The 27,893-nt window shown below is 38.3% G+C and overlaps 1 protein-coding gene across 5 annotated transcripts in view; it reads right to left on the minus strand.

Moving 5' to 3' along the window:
- st18 (ST18 C2H2C-type zinc finger transcription factor) overlaps nucleotides 1-27,893 on the minus strand; it is a 143,687-nt gene that overhangs the window by 100,303 nt on the left and 15,491 nt on the right. For 4 of the 5 annotated variants that reach the window (XM_042332409.1, XM_007905907.1, XM_042332407.1 and 1 more), the window contains one exon: nucleotides 24,475-24,621. In XM_042332409.1, the coding sequence (XP_042188343.1) occupies nucleotides 24,475-24,616 (142 nt within the window). In that variant the 5' untranslated portion in view covers nucleotides 24,617-24,621. Of the gene's footprint in view, nucleotides 1-24,474; nucleotides 24,622-27,893 lie in introns of those variants that run through there. The other variant, XM_042332410.1, reaches the window with a different exon arrangement.

The following is a 27,893-nucleotide window of genomic DNA, read 5'->3' on the forward strand; positions in this document are numbered from 1 at the left end:
GGCTTAGCTTGTCTAATCATTGCTCATAGACACCACGGCTTCTCTTTGTTCTAGGTGCCAGATGAGTATATCACACCAACATTTCTCTGCTGCTTGAATATCTTCATAATGGATAGCGCTAGGAAAATATTGATTGTTTTAACGAAGGATATCTGAACTCCCAGTGATAAGTAGAAAAAACTTATATTTGAAATCAAACTAATATTTGGAACTTCAACACTAGCCACTGTAGCAATCATTGACTTCTTAAAAACAGAGTTGATGAGAAGCCTACAGTAGTAGCCTGGGAAAATTGGATGGAACAAATAATCTCCCATTAGGTCTGAATTGCAGTGTTGGACCTGTTCTACCGCTATAGAAATAGGTCAGGTTACAGTGTAGTTTCATTTCTAAATGCATGCACGTCCGATTAAATTGCTGAAGTCCGGGAGTAATTCATTAATTTTACCCATTATCATTGGAAGCATAATTTAGCAATCCGACTCCAAATAAGACTGACTTAATAAGGTGGTCTCTTGCGCAACTTGACCATAATAATTGATGGGCAATAATGCGATGCACTAGATATAAAATAGGTGTGCTTCAAAACAGGTTCTGGGATATGACACATGATGCAGTGTAGCAAGCTATCACATTTCTGGATAGTTAAAGTATCATTAACATTCATATAATAAAGTAAGTGACAAAAAAACTGGACATTTCCACCATTCATTGGATTATGTCGGTATGGGATACTGTAATATTACTGCTGATTACATCTTTAAAAAATGAGAGAAAAGCGAGGAGAAGCAGTGAAAACACACACGCAAATCAATAAATAGGAAATAGAATAGGAAACCAGAGAAAGAAAGTAAAAGAAAATTCCTGGAAAAGCTTCAAAAATAGGATTTTGTTTTCAAAGCAAATTTATTTTTCTATACCAATCTAAAGATTGAATCTTTTTTTATTTCCAGGCTTCCTGATTTAATATTTTAAGTTGTCGCCCAAAAGGTAGAAAAGCTTAAACATTTGGAGAATTATAAAAATTACAATCTTCCCGTGACATAAACCTCCTAGCTTACAGCAGAGCTGGAGATTTGAAAATGTATATGCTGGTACAATAGATGTTCAGGCAAGATGTTTTGATTAGAAAACCTTATGTACCCCAAAAAGTGCACAAAGAGAAAAAGAAAGCTCCAAGATGTTATGCTGTATGAAGGGTGCTATACAAATACAAGTTATTATTGTGAAGTCTCCACTGTGTAACTCACATCTTTTTTGTACCTATGAATTTAGGGAACAGGTGTAATGTGTGTAAACCCAGGATTGTCTCAGTTGCACCTATCACTCAATCTATTTAAAAAGAGACTCCTGCAATTTCTTCATGTGGCATCTTTTATGCCTCTTATATTTGCTCAATGACTTGATTTGATTTGATGCTTACCATGCAGCCAAATTATATATTTTATCTCGCTCATAACCTACTAGTCAAACCTTTTCTTATCACAATAATGATCCTTGCATTTGATATAGCGCCTTATCATGCCTTCTGGACATCTCAAAGCGCTTCAAAGAATATACTGTAAAGTGGATTGACTCTGTATTGTGTGGGAGAAACGCAGCAGCCAGTTTTGTGCAAGACAATGTCGTAAAAACAGCTATGGAGTGAGTGACCAATTTTTTTGCCTACAGTCCAGGCCCGAGCAAATATCTTCTAGTTCCTGGGTTTACTTTCACTCCAGGGGTCAGAGATGCGGGAAGGAATGAAGACAAATATAGGAGATTAGTTGTAATTTATCACTGTTGTCACTGGAATCCTGATGCACATTACTTAAAACAAATACAGTGATTTGCATCAAGATCTCCTTGGCTATAAGACAAAGTTTCACTGATTTATACCTGAACCACTCCCAGTGGTGTGGAGTGATATATCCTGAATCTGATAACAGCTGTGTTGCACGTGAATTAGGAGGGAATCAAGAGGTGAAATTTTGAGGGTTTATAACTGTTCAGTGTGATAATTATTGCTGAGCAAGCAAACCAAAAGCATTTTCTCAAACCTGAAAAGCAGTATTTTCTCAATTTAGTTAAATAGGAAACCTCTGTCCTTGCTACCATAGTGAGGCGAAAGACAACCACTTACATTTATGTAGCGCTTTTCACGTAAAAGAAACATCTCAAACTGCTTCACAGATTGAGATTAATTAGAAATGAAATGAACGTTATTATGAAGGCAAATGCGACAGCTAATTTGTGCTAGCAACGTCCTACAAACAACAATGAGCTGAGTACCCAATTTCATTACAATTTTTGAGTGAATTTGGATGAGGAGAGAATATAAGCCAAGATAATTGGTGAGGAAATCTCTAATTTTCTTTGAAATAGTAGCCAAATCAAGGTGGTGTGTGAGGGAGGGGGGAGGAGGGTAAGAATGGGTCTTTTCATATTTACCTGGATCACAAGACACATGAGAGCTAAACTAATGACTCAATCGAAAAAAATAGATAATGATCTGCAAATAAATAAACAGTTCAGTTGCATTTAGTATGAAACACTGTTATATAGGCAAACACGGCAACCAATCTGCCCAGTGCATTCAGTCACCTAACTACAATATTTCCGCCAGCTCAAAGTGCGCTGTATATTTCAATTGATTTATAGCTAGCAGGAGAAATTAATTGATTTTATTGGAGGGTGGTTTTGGATTAGGGAGGAATATTGGTCAGCATGCATTTCACTGACATTTATATTCAGAGAAAAGTAAAGAAGCTCCTGAATTGTTTCACACAATATATTTGCCAGTGCTCGCAGGAAAATGTGTATATCACTTAAAATAAATCCTATATGAAAAATGAACTAAATTCCCTGGAGTCCCTGTTGCATTGCTGACACTTGGATAAATGCAAATCATAAGTTTATAGTGTAGTGCAGTGTTTTAACTTCACCAGTTTTGCCGCATACGTTCACTGTAAAAAAAAAACGAAGGCATTCAGAAAATAAGAATCTGGGTTTGCAATATAAAGCACTGGTTAAAAAAAAATAATTCCTTTACAACTAGAAGTGTCCATGCACTAATCCCATAATCACATGCAAGTCTTAAAATCTATAAGCACGGATTTTGATATTGCTCATGATTCAATGCTAGTGGTACACCACTACATTTATCAGACTGCTTTATCAGTGTTCAAAACTAAAGTCCCTAGAATCAAGATAAATGACTTGAAGAAGGCAGCTTTTTAGAAATATTCTATCTGACGGGGAGATGACAAGTAGAATTTCAACTTTTCACCTTTCACAAGATTACTGTGCATAGAGTACGTGTTGCCTGGCTCGCATTTCGTTCTAAGCCAGACTGAGGACAATCTGGTTAAATTGTTTCTGCTCCATTGGAATTTTTGCCCTGTTTTTACAGTTATATCCTTTCTGCTCCTGATTGCTCTGACTCATGCTGGGTACATCTCTTCGAGCCCTGGCAGCCCTCTTGTTTAAGTGACATGTATAAGCCTAGACAATCACTGCCAACAAGCTATTTGACCATGCAAAGCACCACCGTTGAGCCTAAACCTGTTCTCATCTGACATCCACCAAGAACACTTTCCAGTAGGGTTCAATGGATCAGCAACAGGAATCCTGGCTAATAATTTCCTTCCAAGGTTCAGCGAAACTGAGGGTATTATTAGCACCATTATTCCTGCTCCAGCATCCCTCACCTGAAATGTGAAGGGACTTTTTCCTGGTGCCCTGGCCAACAATCCCCTCATGTAAAATTGGTCATTCACTTTGTGGCTGTTTGTAGGACATTGTTGTGTGCATGTTGGCTGCTGCTGCATTCGTCTACAAAATACTCGGAGATTGCACTTTACAGTATATCCTCTGAAGCGCTTTGGTGTGTTCTCCCAATGTAAAGATACTATATCAAATGTGAGGATTACTATTATTATTATTATTATTACTGCATTTGAATACTTGACCCTTTTTACAGACCAGGCAGAATACATAACGGCTTCCTGCGTATACAAACTGATAATTGCAATGCATTATTCACAACAAGGGCAAGAGCATGGAATTATCTAATTCATAATTAATTGTATTCTACATAGATTGCAATAGTTTAAAGGACAGAAAAAATATTGCAGCATTCTAAATACAATATAATTTGCATTTGCCCACAAAACCCACAGTCACGCCACTTCACTGTAGAACCTGTGAAGAGCTTTGAGACACCGTCATGTCGTGAAAGCACTACACCAAATGGAAGGATTATTATTATTATAATTCTTTAAGAGTTAAAGTCGATATGTTACTTCAGTACAGCAAGTAAAGCAGTCCTGTGTAAAATCAGTCTTAGATTTAATCAAATTACTGACAGCAAGAACACGTTTTCAATCATTCTATTAAAAGGATCAAGCAGAAAAGTGGGACAACATTAGAAGTCTTATCAGGGGAGTGTAGATATCATGGGCCAAGTGACAAGTTTCTGTACTATAACATTCTGTGAATCTATGAATCTAAGCTACTTTTTCTTATTTGCTATAGAAAACAAATGTCATTGTGTATTGGCAAAGTGAACAAACCTAATCAACATGAGTGAATGCCTTTTTCCATTCACACCCATAACAATATTTTATTCTCACATGACTCAATCAAAAAAAGGATAATGATCTGGAAATAAATAGTAAAGTTGCATGTTATATAGGCAAACGCTTCTAACTAGTTAATATGTATGTACCTGTCAACATGGACCATTCTCATTGTGTTTGTAAATGAATGGCATCAATATTAGCTACAGGCTACAAAACTCTTTACACCAGCAAAAAAGCCTAATTTGTCATTTGGCTCAGATTTTATGCACCTCTGAACTATACACCCAATTTTCAATGCATGTGCGTCATGCAATCATGGATTACTACGTTAATCACGCCATATGTAACACATTTAAGTGCTTTGAGACATCCTCCCGACGTGAAAGGCACTGTATAAATGCAAATTGTATTGTACTGTATTTAGGCTCATTTGTAATATAAAGATATAAACAAGAGGTGAATTTGTATGTCCATATTATACAAGGCCAAAGACAACTGGTCAGAAGAGGTTAGTTTTAAATAGTTTCAAATTCCAAATGTGCATATTATTGCTTTTGTCTAATATGATGAAACTGGCCTGTGAAATCAATCATTCTTGTCACTTACAGTTAAATCTTTACAGTTAAATCTTTAAAGAATGAGGGAGAAATTCCAGCCAAACATTGGTAAAGTTATTAATAGAATTTGTAGAGTAAAACACTGCATCGTTGTTAGTGGGCCATTACTATAGGTAAATTGATTGCCACTATCATCTAAAAAATACTGTCACTGCAGTTACAAATATTTACAACCAATGTACAGCATGGAAACAGACCAATGGTTTATACTCCACATGAGTCTGCACCTATTCCCTCCTCTCTCCCATAATTTTCTTTTCCCCTCTCCCTCATGTGAAGGTCCAGTTTCCCTCTTGAATTCATCTATTCTATCTGATTTAATGATAGGTTCAGGCAGCGAGTTCTACAAACCCACTACCGTCTATGTAAAGTAGTTCCTCCTAAATTCTCTTTTTGATCCACTAGTCCAGTGTTGTCAAACTCAGATTTGTAATGTTTGGCTCAGGAACAATAATGTGAGCCACACCAGTTAAACAAGTAATATGAGTGAGTATCCAATTACGTACAATCTGAATCAAAGACAATAGCAAAAGCTTAGTCATAGTGGAATCACAACAACAAAGACAATGCATATATGTGAAAACATATTTGGAAACACGGGGTGTTTTCGCATTTCTGCAATCAAATCCAACTTGCACCAATTGAGCAATAATTTCTTAATTTTCAAATGTAACTTTGCCATCAAGCCAATGATGCTTGTACGGTTGCACATGCAAGTTGCTAGTATTTAACTGATATGCATTTATTTACATATGAAGAGAGTAAAGAAATCATGAGGTGCAGGTCATATTCATTTAAGTACATGGAAAACAGAATATGAGAATTGCATGTTTAATATGCAAATCTACACCAATATATTGTCACTCAAAAAACATACATCAATCAAGTATACTCGATTTATTCAGTTATTTAGACAAGCATTATCTTAGATTTCTATTTCAACTGAATGTGCAAAAAGCCTGACTAGATAAAAGTTTAACCGCATACATATAACTCGGTTAAATAGACATGCATATGTCTCTGTAAGTAAATTGTCAGAGGGAATTAGCTGCTGAAGCTGAGATGGCTGCGAGCCACACTGAGACCTTTTCTGAGCTACATGTGGCTTGTGACTGTATGGTTCGACAAGATTGCCTTAGTCGCTATCTTATATTTATGACCCATGGTTGTGGACTCCCCAACCAATGGGAATAACAACAACAACAAATTACATTTAGTATAGCGCTTTTTGCGTCAGGAGAACATCTCAAGGTAAAACAGCCTATTTATGTTAACCTCATCAAACCGTTTTATAATTTTCAATGCTTCTATTCGATCTCCCTCTTAAACGTCTCTTCTCTAGTGAAAATGGCCTAACCTATCCACTCTATCCTGATAGCAGTAATCTACTAAGCGTGGTATCATTCTCATAAATCTATGCTGTACTCTTTCCATCGCTGCTATATTTACCAATATATTATCTCATCTAAACATCTCTTTGAGATGCTTAGATGACATCATATATTATTGTTAATAATATATTGACATAATAATATAATATAATGCTTAGATGACATAATATATTAATGTTAATAATATATTAACATAATCATATAATATAATTCAGTGCTTAGAACACTTGCTTTGCAAGCGAGAGATCTGGATTGGATTACTGGCAGGGCGAAATTTTGGGCAAGTTTCCTTAATCTTCACGCCTGATAATAATCCCTCAAGAAAAAAAACAATAATAAATTGGTCACTTCAATCCACAACTGTTTGTGGGACACTGCTGTGGCAATTGGCTGCCGAGTTTTGCCCACAAATATACAGTCAATTCACTTTACAATATATTTTCTATGAAGATCTTTGAGATGTCTAGAAGACATGAAAAGTGCTATATCAAATGCAAGGATTATTATTATTATTAATTATGATATATATTAAATATCTTATTACATATATATTATACATCATATATTATATTATCTAATAATACATAATATATATCTTGTTATTGCATCTTATTATGACCTAATAAGATGCATTAACAAGTGCAAGGATTATTATTATTAAACAGTAATAGAGGTCTTCAAAGACTTATCAGAGGTCTTTAAAATGATGAAAGGTTTTGATACGGTAGACATAGAGAAGATGTTTTCACTTGTGGGGGACACCAAAACCTGGGGCCATAAATATAAAATAGTCACCAATAAATTAAACAGGGAAGTCAGAAGAAACTTGTTTATCCAGAGAGTGGTGTGAATGTGGAACTTGCTACCACAAGGAGTAGTTGAGGCGAATAGCATAGATGCATTTAAAGGGGAAACTAGATAAATACATGAGGGAGAAAAATAGAAGGTTATACTGATAGGCTTAGTTGAGGAAGGGCAGGAGGAGGCTCATGTGGAGCATAAACACCGGCATGGACCAGTTGGGCCGAATGGCCTGTTTCTGTGCTGTATATTCTTTGTAATTCTATTTAAGTACAATTGATAAAATAGAGAAATAGGGAAAGGGAATACATGGGAAACCAAAGTTGAAGGAATGATCCCTGTCTTAGATAAGCCTTCTCTTGTATCTGTTGAGGAGTCTAAGAGTAAAAAGACCTGAACTATTTTTTTATTTGGATTTGGATAGCACTTTTTAAAGAGCTGGCACAGACACGATGGGCCGAATGGCCTCCTTCTGTGCTGTATATTTCTATGATCCTATGATTAGAGATGCTAGAATTGATATTCTGGAAGGTAAGGAGAGTACTTGTCTCATGGAATTGAAGTACTTAGTAAAATTAAATCAGTGCCTTATGAGGCAGTACTGAAGCACTGCAATTCGCACGCCATGAGCAAGTATGGCTGCCAGACTCATGATCACTAGAGTCAGAGGTGATGACTCTGGTTCTCACCATCATTCAGACACCAGAAGTCAATGACTATAGATTCCTTTCACTGCATTTTACATTCATTTAGTTATTATCATCCAGAAGCAGATTTCAAGTGATCACAAAGAAGGGCATTTTATCAGAAATGTGGATAGTCATTACACATGCACAGGTTGACTTAAGCAAAACTATAATAGTAATATTCTTTTATCAAAACTCAATCCTAACTACAGGGTATTCTAGTCTTTACAAAAAAGATTCAGTTCCTTGGGTAATCATGTATCTCGATGTAGCAAGCGTTTGGTATTTCACAACATGTTTTTTACTCTACTGCTGCTGGATTATTACAAGGTCACAGATGATAAATCTTGCAGTACTTTTAAGGTCAATTACATATACATGTACCTGTGGTTGATATTCTACTGAAGCAAATTTATTCAAGAAAAATGAGGTGCTAAATATATCTTTAATATCCTAACCACCTGCACTTTACATGATTGTAATCATGATCAACTGGGGAAAAAACTGAACTTAGCAGCAGGAATATGTTTTTTAAGCTATAAATCCAATAAAATGCTATGTAATATAAATCTTATTACTGAACCTTTCAGTGCTGATTGGTGAAAGATCTCTGGAACAAACCAAATCAACAACTGACAATATACAGCCAGTCCTGAGATAAGGCACTTTTAACTAGCGGAAAAGCCACTCACTGAACTATTAATTATTTTTTAGTTTAACACCTGGTTGAGAATCACTAGTTTACAGAGAGCTACAAGATCCACAGCTGTAAGGCAGCCACATGGACACTGCAAAGAAATGACAGTGAGGACAGTGTGCAAGAGATAGCAATTGAAGAAACCCATTGAAGCACTGATCTCAACTTGAGCTGCTTTCTTCCCACCACTCAGGTCCATTAATCACGGTTATGCAGTTCACATTTTAAAGACATTTTACTGCCAGTTATTCCAAGAACTACAGAAAAACATTTTCAAAATTAAACCTGAGTTCAACACTTCTGCACACTTTTATACACTAAGAAAATAAGAGTCAAGGTAAATGCAGGTGGAATTTTTCCCTCCAGTGTCTGAATTCAGAGCTGTAATTTTCTGGTTAAATGATTAACATTAACCTTCCGTATTAATTTATTATATATGTTTCTGATGCAAATTAGCTTAGAAAATACTTTCCTATATTTTTGACTATTACCGGGTCAGAGGTTATAATGTATCTGGTTTCAGAGATGACAAGTATCACCTGCTGAAAACAAATAACCTTTAAACCCAATTCATGAAAAGTGACTGAAAAACTTCAATAGCCAGTAAACAATAGCTGTCATCTGAAGTTAGGGAAAACACCTGCCACTACTGTCATTGTGCACCTTTCCGTCTTTGGGCCTCAATGACAACATTAACCCTTTAAGGACAAACTCTGTTTTTTCCTGTCCTGGCCAAAAATTGGTCATTCACTTCATGGCTATTTGTGGGACATTACTTTGTGTAAATTACCTGTCGCATTTGCTTACAAAATACACATCACTAAGACCACTGTCCACTTCACAGGTCTTACAGTGAGATTGAGATGTTTTGATGGCATGATAAGGTAGCACATCAAATGTAAAGATTATTATTATAATATTTAATTGAACATGTTCAATTTGATTTGAATTCTGTCCATGCATAAATACCGAGGTTGCACTGACTGATTCGGCTGAATCTAAAGCATGTATTTTGATGGAAAAAATTATCTGGTTCAGCTAGTTAATACAGCCTATCCTGTTACTGACTAGTGTAAATGTAACCGTAAACCATTTTATGCCTGATCAGAAGATTTACCGTTTCCATACAAAAAAACACAAATAAAATCATAAATTATTTTGCTACATCCCAAGTTCAGAAAGGCTGAGAGAGGAAGCATTTTTCCATCAGCATAAATGTAGCATAGTAATATAGTCAATTCTACTTAAGTGACTTTTTTCTCTTAAGTGATTAGAAATGTAAAATCCCAAACCATTTTCTACTTACATCCATAGTATTCATTCATATGGCACAGATGCAATTTTGCTGGATAAGATAATTTACCTTGACACCACTCAAAACTGTTATTCAGCATTCTCGCATTGCGCTAGTTGTTCAGGTGTGGGAAGTGGGACTAATTTCTGCCCCACTCAAGTCTCCAGAAATGCCTCAGTCAATACTCCACAACAAGCAGATTTATTAAATTGCCTGAGTGATTGTCTGAATTTCTAGATTGGTGACTCATTGGCTCCATAAATGTAACCAGCTTTTTAAAACTCGCCTTTTGGAAATTGATTGAACCATTGCATTTTACTTGTGGGTTAGCAATGCAGACACAGTAGGCATGTGTTTGTTTTCTTGCGATAATCGCTAGGAAGGGGATGGGGGGAATAATGACCTTTTGGGTTCAAAGAGATAGATCTTTAAGGTGGGTTTAAATAGTAGGAAGGGAGGATTCGCAATGGAGTTCCAGAGAGCTGGGCCAGAATTAGGCTAGGGTTGAAAGCTCACCTAACAACAACAACAACAAGATTCCATTTATAGAGCGCCTTTCACGTCGGGAGGACGTCCCAAGGTGCTGGTATGGGGCACATACAAGAAATGTACCCTCAGCAGCAAGAATAAGGGGGACTGATCTAGTCAATATATAGTACAAGGTCACAAGATTGGTTCAGATGTCCTATGGCCCATACAATCTCATCCTTCCAGAACACCTATCCTACCGTCTCCCGATCATAGTTTCAAGCTGCTTTTTAAATTAATCCAGTGTCCTGACCTCAACCACCCTTCCTGGCAACATATTCCATGAGTTTGTTTTACATTGTCTACAGCATAAGCTTGATACACCAAATAGCCTTATCTTGCTTTTTCGCTTGAATTCACACACAGAATAACAGGAAACGTTCTCCTATATCTGACACAGCATTCAGAATACATAAAAGGATTGGTTATTCATCACATAATTAATTATATAATTACATGCCCACAATTGCCTCATATTGGAGTCCTGTAGCTCAGTGTTTAGAGCACTCGCTTTGCAAGTGAGAGACCTGAATTCAATTCCAAGCAGGGCGAAACCTTGGGCAAGTTTCCTTACTCCACACGCCTAATAATAATCCCTCCAAAACCAAAAACAATAATAAATTGGTCATTTTCAATCTACAACTGTTTGTGGGACATTGCTGTGCGCAATTGGCTGCCGCGTTCGCCATACAGTCAATTCACTTTACAGTGTGTTCTGGTAAGCGCTTTGGGACGTCCTCCTGACGTGAAAAGCGCTATATCAAATGCAAGGATTATTATTATTATTATTATATACATGCATTTACAAATGGTTTACACATTGTGTATAACACTGCTATAAGTAACACGTGGTTTACAGATGGTGCACAGTAAAACCCAATACAACACTTTCCATTTGTTAGTGACTGGGATTTTATATGCCTAAATGCATCTTGGCATTTAACAAACTGTTTCATGAGATGTTTCAGCAAAATGTTGGAAACCTTTAGTTTCTGCTGTATATCTTCACTCATAAATATTTTCTGCTCCTTGCCATCTATGAGTGATGAGTGAAAAACAATTCACTTGTATAAGTCAAATGGCTCACTTCCACCAGTGAAGCCTGCTGAATTCAATTACAACTGAGGTGTCTTATTTTACACCAATAGCAACATAAGCCTTCCAGTGGATGGTAACAACAGTGAGAATGAAACATATTTATTTCACTCAATACATATTAATCCACCTGTTTAGCCTCTGTATCTACATCTTCCCTATCATTTGATTTATAACTATATTCAACATAGTTTCCACTATTTTTTTTCTCCAGTGACAGAACCAAAGACATGTGAGGCAACATGACCAGATTAAACCTGTCAGCTCATCAGCCACAAAACTGCAGTCAATTCACTTCACAGTACATTCTGTGAAGCGCTTTGAGACATCTAGAAGACGTGATAAGGCGCTATATCAAATGCAAGGATTATAATTATTATTATTATTCTTGGGCGGTTGGATGCTTGTCCAACGTTTCCTCGTCTGATGTGCAAAAATAGGTGAAAGCTTATCTCCTCTGCAACATACGACACAAAGAGTTAAATAGTATCAGTGATAATTATGACATTGCACAACACAATTTCTACCCTTTTGATATATTATTTTCCTCCAGGATACTATTTGTTCAGGGTCCAACTACAAAATCAACAAGTGCTTATTGAATGCTCTGATATTCAGTACCAGAGTCACTGTACAAATTTTGTTTCTTTGCTATGTGGTACAACCACTCATCTATCTTTATGTTGCTTACGGAGGGCTGGTATGCCTGACTTTCATCATAGTCCTCAATGAGGAGTTAGTAACCAGCAGGTGGTATATATCGTGGGATAAGAAAGGAAATGTCAGTGCAGGATTGAACATTCTTCTCTCACACGCCAAAGATGAGAACTGCTAAAATTCATCACAGACATAAGTGTCAGAGACATGCAACTATATTATCTTTTAACACTTGTAACAACAGTGACATGGTTGGAGGAGGACTGAAGGGCGATTAAACTCTGATAGCTTTTGAATTTATGGGCTTAAGTAAAACTAATCTTTGCTACCAGAAAAATTATTTAGAAATGAAAAAAAATCTAAAAGCTTTAAAGTACTGAACATTGCTGGAATATTGTGCACAGCTTAGTGGGCATCATTGTGAAATAGAGTTCATCTGCAATCACCGTGTGTTGTTTCAGATGTAATAATAATAATAATCCTTGCATTTGATATGGCGTCTTACACGTTGGGAGGATGATTCAAAATGATTCATAGGTTTTATTACAACGCATAGTGACTCTGTATTTGTAGGTGAACGCAACAGCCAATTTGTGCAGAACAGTGTCCCACAAACAGCCATGACCAATTCCTATCTGAAGGGTTGTTGGCCAAGGCACCGGAAAAAACACTATCTTCCATTTCAAATAGGGCCATGGGGTTTTTAACGTCCACCTGACAGCATCTCCAACAAGCCAAGGTAGACTATGTGAGTTCCAAGTCCCAGCGCAGGGGTTTGAAATCACAAACTTCTCACTCAGAGGCGAGAGTGCTACCAACTGAGCCAGGCTGCCACCTAAATATGCTGGTGGAGGAGCTGCTGATAGTAAATGTGAGGAGCTAACTCCTAGCACTGGATATTGAATACAGCATTCAATAAGTACTTGTTCAATATCTAAAATGACATAGCTTTTTTATTCCAGTGGATCAAGTGGAGTCTTGTTAACTTTCAGAAAATTGTAAGCAATTGGATCTAAAATGCAAGTTGAGCTATTAGCCATACGCTAACCATATTCAAATGCATATAAATGCTCCAAACTATGTCATTAAGCAATGAACAGGTTAACAGGTTATTCCTTTTTTGGTGTTTAATTACACACCTAAGGACACAAGTTGGTTAGTTCACAAAGTTGGAAGGAGCAAGACCCCGGAGGGCTTTAAAAGTGAGGACAAGGATCTTAAACTCGAATAACTGAGATAGTTGTGTCAGGTTAAAAATCTTACGGGAGATCTCAGTGCGATTTTTCTCGAGCAGCACGCTGAAATATTTTACAAGTGTAACTGAAATTAGTTTCACTAAAACCACAACGTTGCACAATATCATTTTCGAAAGGTTGCCCTTTCTACAGAAACGGAGCGTTTTAAGGTTGGCGGAAAAAAAGCCTAAAAGAAGGGCTCAATGAACAGTCATTCCACTAATTCCTCCAATTTTGCTTCCACCTGCTGTTCACAAGCTGTGACAGTGAAAGGCTGTTGCATATGCTTCTGTCAATAGTTACTATGGTTACTGGACCCCTATTTACTCCAAAGTCATTGGAGATGAGCCAAAGTTCAAAGTTCGGTGTCCTAGCCTCTTTTTGCTACACTTGCTCTTCACTTCCTAAAGTATTTTGACATTTCTCTCTTCATACTGCTAACCCAAACACAACACGTGGAAAATAAAAAAATCCTAACCCATGTATGTAGAATTGGCTGCCTTAAACATAACAGACTCTCTTCAAGAAATTTCATTTGTGCTTTATATGTGGTCTGATTTTTGAAGAGTCCGACCAAAATTAACGCATGACTCGATGGATTCTAAGCGCCAATAAATGTCAAAATTGGAACCCAAATTTGACTGAATTTCCTTCTGAACAGACTCAGCATACATTACATACAAGACAACAACAACAACAAAATTACATTTGTATAGCGCCTTTCACGTCGGGAGGAGGTCCCAAGGCGCTGGACAGAGTACAGCATTTCAGCTGGGGTCGGGGGGGGGAAGGGAGGGGAAGGGGGGTGGCTGATGGCATGGTCGAAGAGGAGGGTCTTCAGGCGGGACTTGCAGGAGGCTAAGGAGTGGGCGAGGTGGAGTGACTGGGGAATGGAATTCCAAAGGTTGGGGCAGAGTGGCTGAGGACTCTCCCACCAATGGTGTGGTGGGTGGATCTGGGGACGTGGAGAGGCCAGAGCCGGATGAGGGGAGGGAATGGACAGGTTGGTAGGGGGTTAGGAGGTCGCAGAGGTAGGGTGGGGCGAGGCCATGGAGGGCTTTGTATGTGAGGACCAGGATCTTGAACTGGATCCTCTGAAGGATAGGGAGCCAATGGAGTCGGACGAAAGTGGGGGAGAGTGAGGGAGATGGAGTCACGGAGTTTGGTGCGGGAGAGGACACGGACTGCAGAGTTCTGGATTATCTAGACATACTCTGAGTTCACAGTGTATGTTTCTGTATTTGACACAGTAAATGCTCCCAAGTCTTTTCTTCAAAAGGCTACACAAAAACATAGAAATCTACATAGCAGAAGGAGGCCATTCGGTCCACCAAGTCTGCACTAGCTCACAGAGTAAAGAGATCAATTGAATTCCACCACCCCACCTTATCCCCAAACCCCTTCAAGACCCCCTCATATGCTAGAACTCAGATGTTAAAGTAAAACCTCTGGGCTGGCACAATGTTTAGCTACGTTTCACTGCAGGAAAAAAAACTGAGAAGAGATATGATTCAGACCTTTGAATTGTTAAGAGGCACAGATGATGTTAATGAAGGCAGACAATTTGGCTCAAACATTGAGATTAAAACTAGAGGAAATAGGTTTGAAAAGAACAAGACTCAATAGCAGAAGAAATGTTATTTTGCATAGGACAGTGGATATGTAGAACATATGACTAACAAAACAATGTTTTGCCAACTAACTCACTGATAAAAAGAATGGCATCCACTTGAGAACAGTATGGGAGGATATGGATTGGGAGCAGACAGAGGTCTAAAAGTTCTTTATGGAAGAGTAATTCTGTAGGACAACATATGTAGCAAATGTAGCATTTGTTTCAAATGCAGCTGAAAGTGAGCCCAATGTAAATCCAATGGCCTTTTGTAGATTTAATGATTGCAAACAATTCTCTTGTCAGTTCTTTTAGTCAATATGAAACTGCACGAGCAGTTAGAAGTCAGTGCATAGGTGTGAATATAATACATATACCCATAACTTTGCCTGTCTTTATAGCAACAGAAATAAGCATGGGTAAGTGTAGACTACTGCAAAAGCAAGTCATGCTGGAAAAATATTATAGGGGAAAGGGGTCACGAATGTGCTCTTTCTCTCTTTATATTTCTTTGTATTAAATATAGCATTTAAATCACAAGACTTTATTAAAGCTGGAGGCCCAGCCTTTTGTTTCCACCAAAGTCTTCTCATCTTTATTATAGATCTTGAGATATTCCTGCTTATTAACAACACTGGGTTCTAATAATAAATAATAATTCTTTGGCCTTTGAGACACTACAAACGCTTCACGAGATTTTACTGTATAGTTTAGCGACAATGTATTTTCAGGTGATTCCCACTAAACTAAGTAACACTGAGTCATGGGAACTCCATTGGAGAGCAACCGACTCTCAAAGTGGAATGCCTGTGAGCCATTGTGGAGATCAGAAAGCATTTGAGTGATGAAAGTGATGCTAACAGTGCTTCCTGTGAAAGCACATGTGCCACAATATGCAGGAAGTCAAGTCAGTGGCACCCTCACAACCCAGAATGTTGATCATTTTATTGCACTTCTTTTATAACACCCCTGAGGGAGCGGACGCAGAGGACCACAATATTTCAAGGTTGCCTGTACTAAGTTCCAGATGGATTAATGCTTCCTTAGTTTTGACTTGTGCAGATCCACCTCAATTGTCACTGACTGTTAAATGTAGAAAAACGTGAGTCCAAAAAGATAATTGTGGTCTGGCCAGGCGGGCCTTAGTAAAGAAAAGAATTAAAATAAATTTTAAAAATCTAAAATTAATCTAAAATCCTATTCTATATTTCTCATACTCCTCAATCAGTTCTTTGCCAAATCTCTCTTGAATTTGCTGATACAATCTGCCTTTGCCACCTCCCTAGGTAGTTCATTTCACAAATTCACCACTCTGTGTAAAGTAATTAAATTTACTGAATAAAAGCTGGTTAGGAGGAACTAATAGCTACTATATCATTTTATGGGTCTGTTAAAGATTCCATTGAGAAATTAACTTATTGTTTTATTTACCTCTCTTCGTCCTGTTTATAAAAAAAATTCCCTCTCCTTCAATTTACATACGACTTATTTTCTATCCAATACCATTTGAGATAACTGGGACACATAAAAATTACTTTTAAGTATTACCTTTTCTCACAATTTAACAACATAATATGAAAGAAAATACATTAACATGTCAATTTTGGTTACCGCAACATAGGAAGACCATCCAGGCAATAAAGGCAGTGTTGAGGATTGCAATGAGATTGATTCCCAGTATCAGAGGATTGAGCAGTGAGAAACAAGGGATGAGCAAAGAGGAACAAGGGATGAGGAAGAGGTACTCAGCTATGAGGAACAAGGGGTAAGTGTTTTAAAGAATGAGGAATGATCTCTGAGCAATGACCAGATATGTTTTTAAGACTCAAAAAAAATCACAAAGGAGAGTTTATAGTGGTATGCTTTATGGAATGGGTAAAGTAAACCTGGAAAATGCATTTAGGTACAGCAGGAAATCATTACACAGACTGTAATCAATTCTTAATACTGGATACCAAGAACTGGTTGATGTCAGGACATTGGACTGAGGTAGTGAGATAGACCGCAAAAAAGACTATTCCAAGGATATTCATGATTCATTTGCTCCAGCTAAGTATCCAAATCTAGAGGCCCCACTGATGGATAGAGTTTTCGAAATTACAGTATAGCATGTGATGCTGATGTCAGTTTCTGCACTGGAGTTGTCCATTTTCCTGCTTTTTCCCTTATCCTTCTATTTTGTTCTTCTGCAATTCTTTTTCGAATCATACATCTGGTTATTTCAAAGACGGAAACAAAAGGTTTCCAAAATTCAAAATGCATTGTTTTGCTTGCAGCAAATTGCTCTGATCACTTGAATTCATATTATCCTGACTATGTCAGTATATTTGCCCACATTGTACCATAAATAATGTTAATGAAAATGTTGAATATTATTTTGTTTTAAAATTCTATTGAAAATAAATGTGGAACAAACTGCCTTTGTCGGTGTTGGAATATCCACGTGTAATTTGGAATTTATCAACTGATAATTTAAATTGATAATAATTCCAAGGAAAATAGCTTGTTTATCTTCTTCCTTAAGAGCAGGCTGACCTCTGCTGGTCACTATTTTATGCACAATTGCCTGGTGCATTCAAGATCTTCAAATGTCAAAGAGCACAAATGTAAAAAAAGATTCCCTTACTTTTTTTAATAACAGTGCAGATCTAAAGGCTGATTAATTCCCCCTGCTCCAATCCGATCAGGAAATTACACCTTGCACATTCATTTGTTTCTTTGAAAACATAACCAGAGCAGCCGAGTGAGATTGCACATCTTTGTTTACACTGGGAGCTTGGGGGGGTGGGGGGGGAATCTAGGAGTTTTCCTTGAGGGAAACGTTGGCTGGGACACGCTGTCTGGCCCTTATTCTCTGCAATTAGCGCTGTGAGATCTTTATCAGGACAAACAGATGGTAGCTTGGCTTCTCATACAAAGAACAGTTCACTGAGGTGTTAGTATTACAATGAGTTTGTTCCCCCCTCCCACGGCTGGTCGAGAGAAAGATCATTACCAAATGACATGTGCAAAACAATTGTTCATTAAAAAATAACCATCACTTGGATACTTTAAAAACTGTTCCGTTTTTTTGGCACTAATGCACTGTTTTGGATTGGTTTAACGTGGAACAAATGTATGGAAGAGGACGCTCTTTGTGAAGAGGTTTGAACTTGATAATAGATAGACACAGTTGGGCAGAAACTGTTACTGATGAGCTAAACACAAAATTTAAACCAGTGTGCTAATGATCAGATATAATCTATGCACTTTTGCTAGCTAGTATAACTGATACCATTATTCGCCTACAAATATACACTTTACAGTGAATCCTGTGAAGCTCTTTGAGATGTCCTCAAATGTAAGGATTATTTATTATTTTCTTTTCTTTATGGGGATAAAGTGATTAAAGATATTAATCAAAATCTGCATGTATAAAGTGAATAATTTCAGTAACTAATTTGTGACAAGATTTTATTTACTCCATCATTTCTTATTTTGCAAGGCGGTTTTGTTATTTTATCATTTAAATACAAGACACCAAAGTTGAGGGTGTGAAGTTAGCTTCGCTGTGCTCACTTCCCCTCTCCATCAGTCTGACCTTTCATTTCTCAATGACTACGTAACACTTGGTTTCTCCCCAACTGTTTTGCTTTTGGTGAGTCATTCTCACTGCCTGTGCCTCAAACTTTTACCTTATCTCCTTCCTCTCAAAGTCTGTTCTGTTCAGTCACCCTAGCTCCACAAATTGGCAGCTATGCCTGTGCATCATTCGCTTTGTTCCCTCTAAAATGCTGAACAGAGCACGCAGCTACATATTCTACAATTGAGAGTTTTGAGTGTAAGCGTTACTGTGAATACTTTCAATATCACAATTTGTTCTTTTCAAACGGTGTCCAGCCCATCAATGGAATGAATGTTACAAAGTCTTGGTGGGCAAGTCGTCTACACTTTGTTCCACGCTCTGGAACTCTCTCCCTAAATCCTTCCACATTGCATATTCCCTGTAGCCTTCAAGATTCTAAAACCCTATCCTTTTGACAATGCCTCCAGTCATCTTTCTCCTACTCCCCCTATCTCCAACCCTGCTCAGGCTTGCACTGATCTCTGTGAAGCGTGTTGTGGTCTATTAGCTAAAAAGGTAAGCCACTTTCAGGGTTGAGGCTTGTGCTGTAGGAGTGTGCTAGACAGTAATCACAAAATGAACAAGCTGAAGGTGGGCCTAGTGCTCATTTAAGGCAATTCAAATAGAATGATGATAATAATAATAATCTTTGAAATTCATGCAACAACAACATGCATTTGAGACGTCTCGAAGACGTGGTAAGACACTATATCAAATGCAAGGATTATTATTATTATTATTATTATTATTATATAGCCCTTCATGTGAGTAGCACTTTGGAGATTTTAATATTTTGCCTTATATGTTACTGAAACATCGCAAAGCACTTCACAGATTTTTACTGTGACTGTGTATTTTGTAGGTCAACACAGCAACCAATTTGCACTGAGTAATTTGTGCCCCAACAACAACAATTTACGCTGTCTAATGCATTTGATGTAGGGAGAATGACTCAAAGAATTTTACAAAGCTGAGCTGCTAGGAAGATAGGGAGTTTTGGGGAGATGGCCAAAGGCGCAGGTTAGGTTTTTAGATGGGCTGTGATACCAAAGAGGGAAGGAGTAAGCTAGAGGGATTTCAGAGGAGTTGTTGTCTATTAGATTGGACAAAACTTTAAACTTTAAACATTTGCCTGCTGTAATAGACATTAAAGATCCCATGGAACTGCTCAAAAAATGAAGGGAGTTTCTCCTGGTGTCCTCTGAAAATGTTATGATGCACAAATTACTGGACACAAATTGGTTACTGTGTTCATCTACAAAATATACAGCGCTTTAGACACGTCTGATTGTGGAACACTGCTGTGTGCAATATTGGCTGCCACGATCACCTACAAAATTTGGTCACTACACTTCACAGTGAACCCTGTGAAGCACTTTGAGACGTTCTCCCAGTACGAAAGGCATGATATCAAATTCAAGGATTGTTTATTCATGTATTGATTAACTGTCTTTAAAGATTCAGAATCACCTGGTCTTAATATCAGACTATAAAGAAAAAGCAGGGACAGCCAATGCCTTAGTCAGGGTTAATGGAAAAGGCAGCTGAAAATCTTGCTGACTTGGAGGTAATGGGAGAAATCAGAGGAAAGGGATATAAGGAGGTAATATACATAAGCACCACAGTAATTATCCAGCTCAAAGGGACAGATGGCGCTTCGGGTGCTTTCGAATCAACAGACAAGGCAACATTTGACGTATATTATGAACTGCACAAGGATTTGGAATCACGGTCCACAATTAATACAGTTCTACCTGCAGTGGTGAATGATATCACAGCAACGCATTTCTACGTTAACATCTCTGTCCAGTATCACTCAGTATCTACTTAATATCACTCAGCCCACCATGTGTATAAGCTTTATCGGCAAATCACAGTTGTTTTGGCAGAAGAGAGCACAGACACATACATTTGCTTTGTTAAAACCCAACAGCAACATAAGCAAACACAACAATAGTTCCATAATATTGCTGGATCATTGCCAGGGGCCACAAGTAGCATTAACTGCACATATGGTAGGCTATTTGCATTCTCCCTAAATTAGGTCAATTTGCACAACTGATAAGTTATCATTCAATGAGCACGTAAAAATTTTGTGATTTCAGGGACATCATGTTGGCAAAGTAAGTAAGTAAGATATTCTCGTCCTTGTCCTAATTCTCTCCCTTCAGAAGTGCTTCTCCGCAAAAAGTCTCTAGTTAAAACAATGGTCAAGACGCTGTAGACGAGGATCTAGCTGTGCACAAAATGGATGCTGTATTTGCCAACAGTCACTTGTTAATTAATACTATAAAAGTGTTTTAAGACATTGCAACATTATAAAAATGTTATAAAAAGCTCCATAAAAATGCAAGCTCTTTCTTAGTAACCTCAGACTTTGGATTTGACTGAAGGCAAACTGTACAAATTGTTACTTCTGATTCATAAGTTTTTCAGACCATCATGAGCAACTCAGCCTTTAGTTTTTCTCTGATTCTCAATTCTAAAACAGAAGGGAGTTTCTCCCAGTGTTGTATCCAACATTCTCCCAAATAAAATTGGTCATTTACTTCACGGCTGTTTGTGGGTCATTCCTGGGTGCGAATTGGCTGTTGCATTTGCCCACAAAATGCATCCAGTCAGTGCATTAATAATAATAATAATAATAATCGTGGTATTTGATATAGCGCCTTATCACGTCTTTGCGACGTTTCAAACCAATCACGGAATACACTGCTAAGTGATTTGCCTGTATATTCCGTGGGCAGCCAACTACACACAGCCAGCAGTGTCCCACAAACAGTTGTGACTGAGTGACAACTTTTTTTTTGAAGGGATTAATACTCCTGGAAAAGCGATTCTCCGATCGATCTACCACCAGTTCCCACTCACCACTAGGCAAACAGAGGGTGTGGAGCAAGGAAATTCGTCCAACACCTCGCTTCGCCCAGGAATCAAACCCAGTTTTCTCGCCTTATGAGGCAAAAGGACTTTTACACTATGTCTTGTGAACTTTGAAGCACAAAACCCTCGTCCTTCATCACTTCCTGGCTGGACTATTCCAATGGGCCCCTCGCTGGTCTCTCCAACTCCATCATACACAAAATTCAACTAATTCAAAGCTCTGCTGCCTGGATACTCACTCGCACAAAACTCCACACCCGCATCACACCAGTCCTTGCCTGGCTCCACTGACTCCCAATTACCAAACAGATCGATTACAAGGTCTTCTCACGGGTTTTCAAATCTCTTCATGCCCTGGCACCTCCCTATCTATTAATCTGCTTCCCCCCCACCCCATTCCATTCCACCATCTGTGGCTGTGCCTTCAGCCACTACCCCCTAAAATTCTGGAACTCTCTCTCTCTCAATCCATCCGCCTTGCCGCCTCCCTCCCCACTTTCAAATCCTGCCTAAAGACCTTCCTTTTTGATCGTGCCCTCCCTCTCCCGCTAGCTCAGTGTCAGACTCAGCAGTTGTGAAGCACTTCAGGACACTACCCCACATGAAGGCACTATATAAATGCAAGTTGTTGTTGTTGTTGCCTGTTGGTATATCCTCCGGACATAAAGGACATTATACAAATGTAAGTGTTATTATTATGGCCCCGAGTTCTGATGTTCTTCTGCATATATTAACTGCTTCATTACAAATATGTTTTTATTGGTCAGAACAAACATCATATCACTAACAAACTATGAGAAGGAGATCACGTCCTCCCTACTGACGCTGTAAGTGCCTGTCTCAAATACAATAATTATTGTTTCTTATTATCAGCAGCTTTGCACTTATCAATAAAGTCTAGACTTACATATTTTTTCGTACAGTTTCTATATTGTGGTTATGGGAGTGAGAACATGGAGGGGGGAAGAGGGTTTGTATGGAGAGTTATGAAAGCTGTGGTGTCAATGCTTCATCTTCTCATACCCCATTCCCTTGCTTGCTAACTCGGGCCTGCTGTGCATCCTGTGTTCTCTCTGCGTTCCTAGGCTCCCTCTAGCCTCCATTTGGCTTCTTCTTTGTCGTGAAATCCCACCCTAAAATCTTCCTCTTCGACTGGGTCTGTGGTCACCTCCGCACCCCCATGGCCCACTCCTCCTTTGCTCGATGACTGACCCGTCATTATGAAGCACGGAGACATTATCTTACGGAAAGGGTACTATATAAATGCAAGTTGTTGTTTATACAGCTTCAGTCCTCCAGAGACTATCTGCATCAAATGACGTCCTGTGCATGTGAGAAGGCGTGAGGTCATTGCATAACTATCTTGATGGTGTTAGGATGTTACAGTATTTATAAGAACCACATAAATTAGATCCAAATGAAGGATTTATTAACCAGCATGAGATAAACATCTGTGTAAAGAGAGATTCTCTCTTCTGTTTCAATGGCTTACATTATTGTTGGTGTTTTGCACAGTGCCTTTGTGTACTGATGCATGGTTAGAATAGGGGTGGGTGTGGGAGGCACTCAAAATTGTTAAAGATGCTCTGTGTATCAACAACCAGAATGTAAGCCCTCAAGTGTTGAAAACAAGGGAAGAAGAATTTTTTGTCGCTCATTGACTCGAATGATTCGAGACTGGAGACCTTCAGTTTAATCCAGAATATATTGTTCATTTAATGCAGGGATATAAAGAGTTCTAAAGGGTTGAGAAAGTGCAGTTGGTGTCAAGATTCACTATTAGTGTCCCAGAGTCGCTAACCGGGAATCCTGCTGGTAACCTAATTTCATGGCTGACTCAAGGGAACCGCAATCTGCTCTTAATGTGCAGAGGGGATCTCACAAATCAGAATAACACTTCACAAGATCACAAAATTAGTTTGGATGAAGAAACCCCTTCAGCTATCTGATTTCACCCCTTCAGAACACGCACCCTACCGTCCCCCCATCACATGCCAATTACTACAGGATATCTCTTTTAGCAATTCTCAGACACTGCCAGTGAATGTTGGTTTGACCCATCACTTTTTCAGTAGTCTATAATCTGGTTCCTGACCCAGGTATTGCAGTACTGCAGGAGCACTGCTGATGACAGACTAGCCAGCCTGGCTCATCTTGTAGGGCAGAATAATCACTGGAGCAGGGATCTTTCCCACTCATTCCTGTTATTCCTGCAAGCCCAAACTCTCATGAGTAGAGTAGTCCTAGCTGGAAAAGCAGCCGCACCCTTGCCAGAAAGTGCTCTCAATGCTAAGGTATGCGTTTTTAGCTTGTCAAGTTCCAGCAATACTCCAATCCAAACTCTGGGCCCACCCCCCCAAGCCTTGGCTCTTGTCAACCTGCTGCTAATACACTCTATTTGTGGGCGAAAGCAGAAGCCAATTTGCGCACTGCAATGTCCCACAAACAGCCATGGAGTGAGTTTTATTTAAGGAATTGATGGCCACAACACTGGGAGAAACTCCCTTCTTTTTTCAAAGAGTGCCATGGGATCTTTAACATCCACCTGAATAGGCAGACAAGGCCTCGGTTTAACATCTTATCTGAATGACGGTACTTGCAAAGGTGCAGCGTGACACCCCATGCTTCAGCCCAGAGTATGAGTTTAAAGTCCTGAAGTGAGGCTTGAACCCACTATATTCTTGCCAGAAATCAGGCTTGAAAGTGGAAAAAGAGCAAAACAAAAGTGGACAGTAAGGATTGGAAAAGAATGTAAGTGTTCTAAGTCTTCGTCCTTTCTGGTAACTGAAAGCGATTACAGTACTTTACTTACCCTTGCCAGATGAATCACTGCAATTGCTGAACTTGTCTTCCTTCTCAATATCCAATGGTTTCTCAGGATCCCACTGTTTTCTCATGCTGGTTATGGCATTTTTAACTGGGTTCACCACAACTGTCTGTTCCCCAGGCTTCATTGCTCCTGCAAAAGATCCAAATTATTTTATGAATGTATCAACTTTCATCCAATCTCTTTGTTACTGCAGCTACGTTGTTACACTCATTTATTAAATTTTTAAACATAACAAAATGGGATCGTAATTTCCAAATCTCAATTGTTCGGAAGTGCTAATGACAGCAAGTTTTTTTAAAAAAAACATGTCATCATCTTCAGCAACAGTATGAGCTCTAGGGTAAATAATAATCCTTGCATTTGATATAACATCATCAAAATGTCTAAACATGAAAGGAGCTATACCAAATGCAAGCGTTCTTGGAATTATAATCCACAAAATATGGATTGAATGCGTGAGAAAGAAGGGCAACCTGTCCAAAGTTATTTCCAGATCTAAAATACATTTGTTACATCCCCACGTAAGAAATCAATTCAACTTTGAATAAAATCTCCAAATGACATTAAACAATGCTGAGCTCACAATATTAATTTAATACTCGGCTATTTATTAGATGTTTACTGATTTTTTTTACAAATTCAGATTTTATGAGTCTGGTGCTCTTATATTGTACATCATATTTGCTGCTATTGTTAAATCATGCAAGATATAATACTTCAACAATGGTTTTAGGTATAATTCAGCCATCCTTAGAATGTTATTTCCCCATCTTCTCCTCAATGTGCTTGCCCTTCTGAGGTATTGTTCATCTGCTTACCCAAGTGCCCATCCTTCATGTATGAGCCTATGTGGTGTTTTAGCAAGCTATGTAATCAACACTGCCAAGCCTCATCGTCTCCTCATCTGATGTACACAGACGAACACTCACAGCAGGTGCTTTTGATAGAAATCAGGAGCAGGAACCCTGCTTCAAATAATGTTGAACAGATCACAAGAGACATATGGGTGAAGAAGGCACCTCAGCCCATTTGACCTTGTCCTTGCCATTACAAACAGTCCTTCATTCAGTGTCCAGAGACTTGAATCCCACTGACTCCTAGTTTGTAAGATCTTTTTGTCTTAAAAATCTTCAGTTTAATCTTCACTTGGAATCTGGTTCTTTTTGAGAACTGAAGAAAAACAGCTTCCAAAGAATTTTCCAGAATTATGCACAATCTTAAATGTTAAGACAAATTGGTTCTACAAGATAAGATTAGGTGAGGGTGAGAAGTGCTGTATAAAAGGGTGAGTGAAACTACCCTCTTCTGAAGTGTCTTATTTTATAAGTATATTGGTCCACAAGCAGGATTTTGTTTCTGTCCAAGTTGAAATCTAATGCTCCATTCAGCATTTTATTGTTAAGCAAACCACAATATCTGTTGCTAGAGTTCCCTTTAGTGGCAGAAAATATGTACTGCAGTGAATATCTCCTGAATTTGTTCAATCAGTTTTTAGAATTTCTATAGGATTACAATATCAGAGACTGAAACTCCATATCATAAAAACATTCATAGATTTGATAAAGCAGCTTTCATGTCAAAGGGACATGTTAAAGCATTCACAGGATTTACTGTAAAGAAGTGATTGTATTTTGTTAGTGAGTTCATATACTATTCAGCAATGAATACGCAGGTCCTGATTTTACTTCAAAAAATAATCCTTACATTTTATATAGTGCTTTTCACTTCAGTAAGACATCTCAAAACACATCATGTTGTATAATGCAGCAACTGTGTATTTTGCAGGCTGTGCAGCAGCCAATTCACACAGCAATGTCCTACAAATAGCCATGAAGTGAATGACCAGTTTTATTTGGAGGATACCATGAGAAACTCTCTTCTCTCTTTTGAATAAAGCCATGGGATCTTTAATGTCCACCTGAAAAGAACAGACAGGACCTCAGTTTAACATTTCATCCAAAGGATGGCACCTCCAACAAATGAAGCACCCCCTAGTATTGCATTGGAGTGTCAGCCTAGACAACATGACACATGAGCCCACAAACCGTAATATTCACAGGTGAGAGAGCTACCAATTGACATATTGAAAACCACTTAATCATGTAAATTATTTTTTATTGCACCAATCTGGAGGACAATACAGATTTACTCCAGAGGCACCAAGCTCAGTTGTACAGATAAACTAGTATTTTTTNGCTAAGGTATCAATTTGAATAAAAAGTTTGATTACTCATGAAACTTCAATGCTAAGTTGCTACTTTTTTAATGATTTGAGGAATGGGACCTTACCATTATTTCCAGTCTTGGGAGCAGAGTTTCAAACCTGCTTCACTGACTTCAGTGTCTGGTGAAGCAGGATTGAATCATTGCTCCTATGGTAGTAACCATCTAGGCTGACATTCCACGTACTGGGAGTGTATTGCATCGTTGGAAGTGCCGTTCTTTGAATAAGACGTTGAACCACTGTATTGTCTGTCTATTCAGGTGAATGTTAAAGATCCCGTAGAACTATTCAAAAGAGAACGGAGTTTCTCCCTGGTGTCCTGTCCAACAATCAACACCCACAAAATATACAATCAATTCACTTTACAATATATTCTGCAAAGCGCTTTGACACATCTCAATGAGATGATAAAGCGCTATATCAAATGCAAGGATTATTATATGCAAATTGCCTGCCGCATTGGCTGACAAAATACAGTCACTACACTTTACAGTAAATTCTGTGAAACACTTTGAGACATCCTCCCAACATGAAAGGCTCTATACCAAATGAAAAGATTATGAATTATTTTATCTTTGCAGCTGTTATGATGAAATGCAGGTGTACATTTTGAAAATATCCATAACATCCGAACTGAAAAGGGTTAACAGCCCTAAATCTGTTTTTTCAGTTGGGAAGTGGTTTGCTTTGATTTCCATGACTGAACAGCTTTTATTTTCCTAAAACATGCAACAAAAATTCACCAAGGTAATTACACACAGTCACGTGAAGCTACTGTAGTGGCTACACAAATTACATGTAAAAAGTGTACTGGGTCACACAGGTGCCATCATCTCATGACATTGAAATGTATTATCTTCAAATAAGATCCTACCTATAAAAAGCGCAGAGTGAAAAATGCAATGTTTTTATGAAACAGTTATCTCGTTGAATCTGTTAAGAAGCATCAGAATTCCAGTGGATCATTTCTAGCTAATTTGGGGTATAAATATTCCCCCCAACTTTTTGCATGATTGTTGAGCGTGAAGCCAAAGATGGCAGTTAGCTTTGTTAACATATCGGCTGCTGCCACTGTTGGCCCACCATTCATCACCTGTGCGAAATATGGTAGTTGTTAAAATAAACACGGTGAATCAGACTGCCATCTATTGCCAGGTACCTTCACCTTTCTGACACT

The sequence above is a fragment of the Callorhinchus milii genome, unplaced genomic scaffold (assembly GCF_018977255.1).
Source record: "Callorhinchus milii isolate IMCB2004 unplaced genomic scaffold, IMCB_Cmil_1.0 Scaffold2, whole genome shotgun sequence".
Classification (NCBI taxonomy): domain Eukaryota; kingdom Metazoa; phylum Chordata; class Chondrichthyes; order Chimaeriformes; family Callorhinchidae; genus Callorhinchus; species Callorhinchus milii.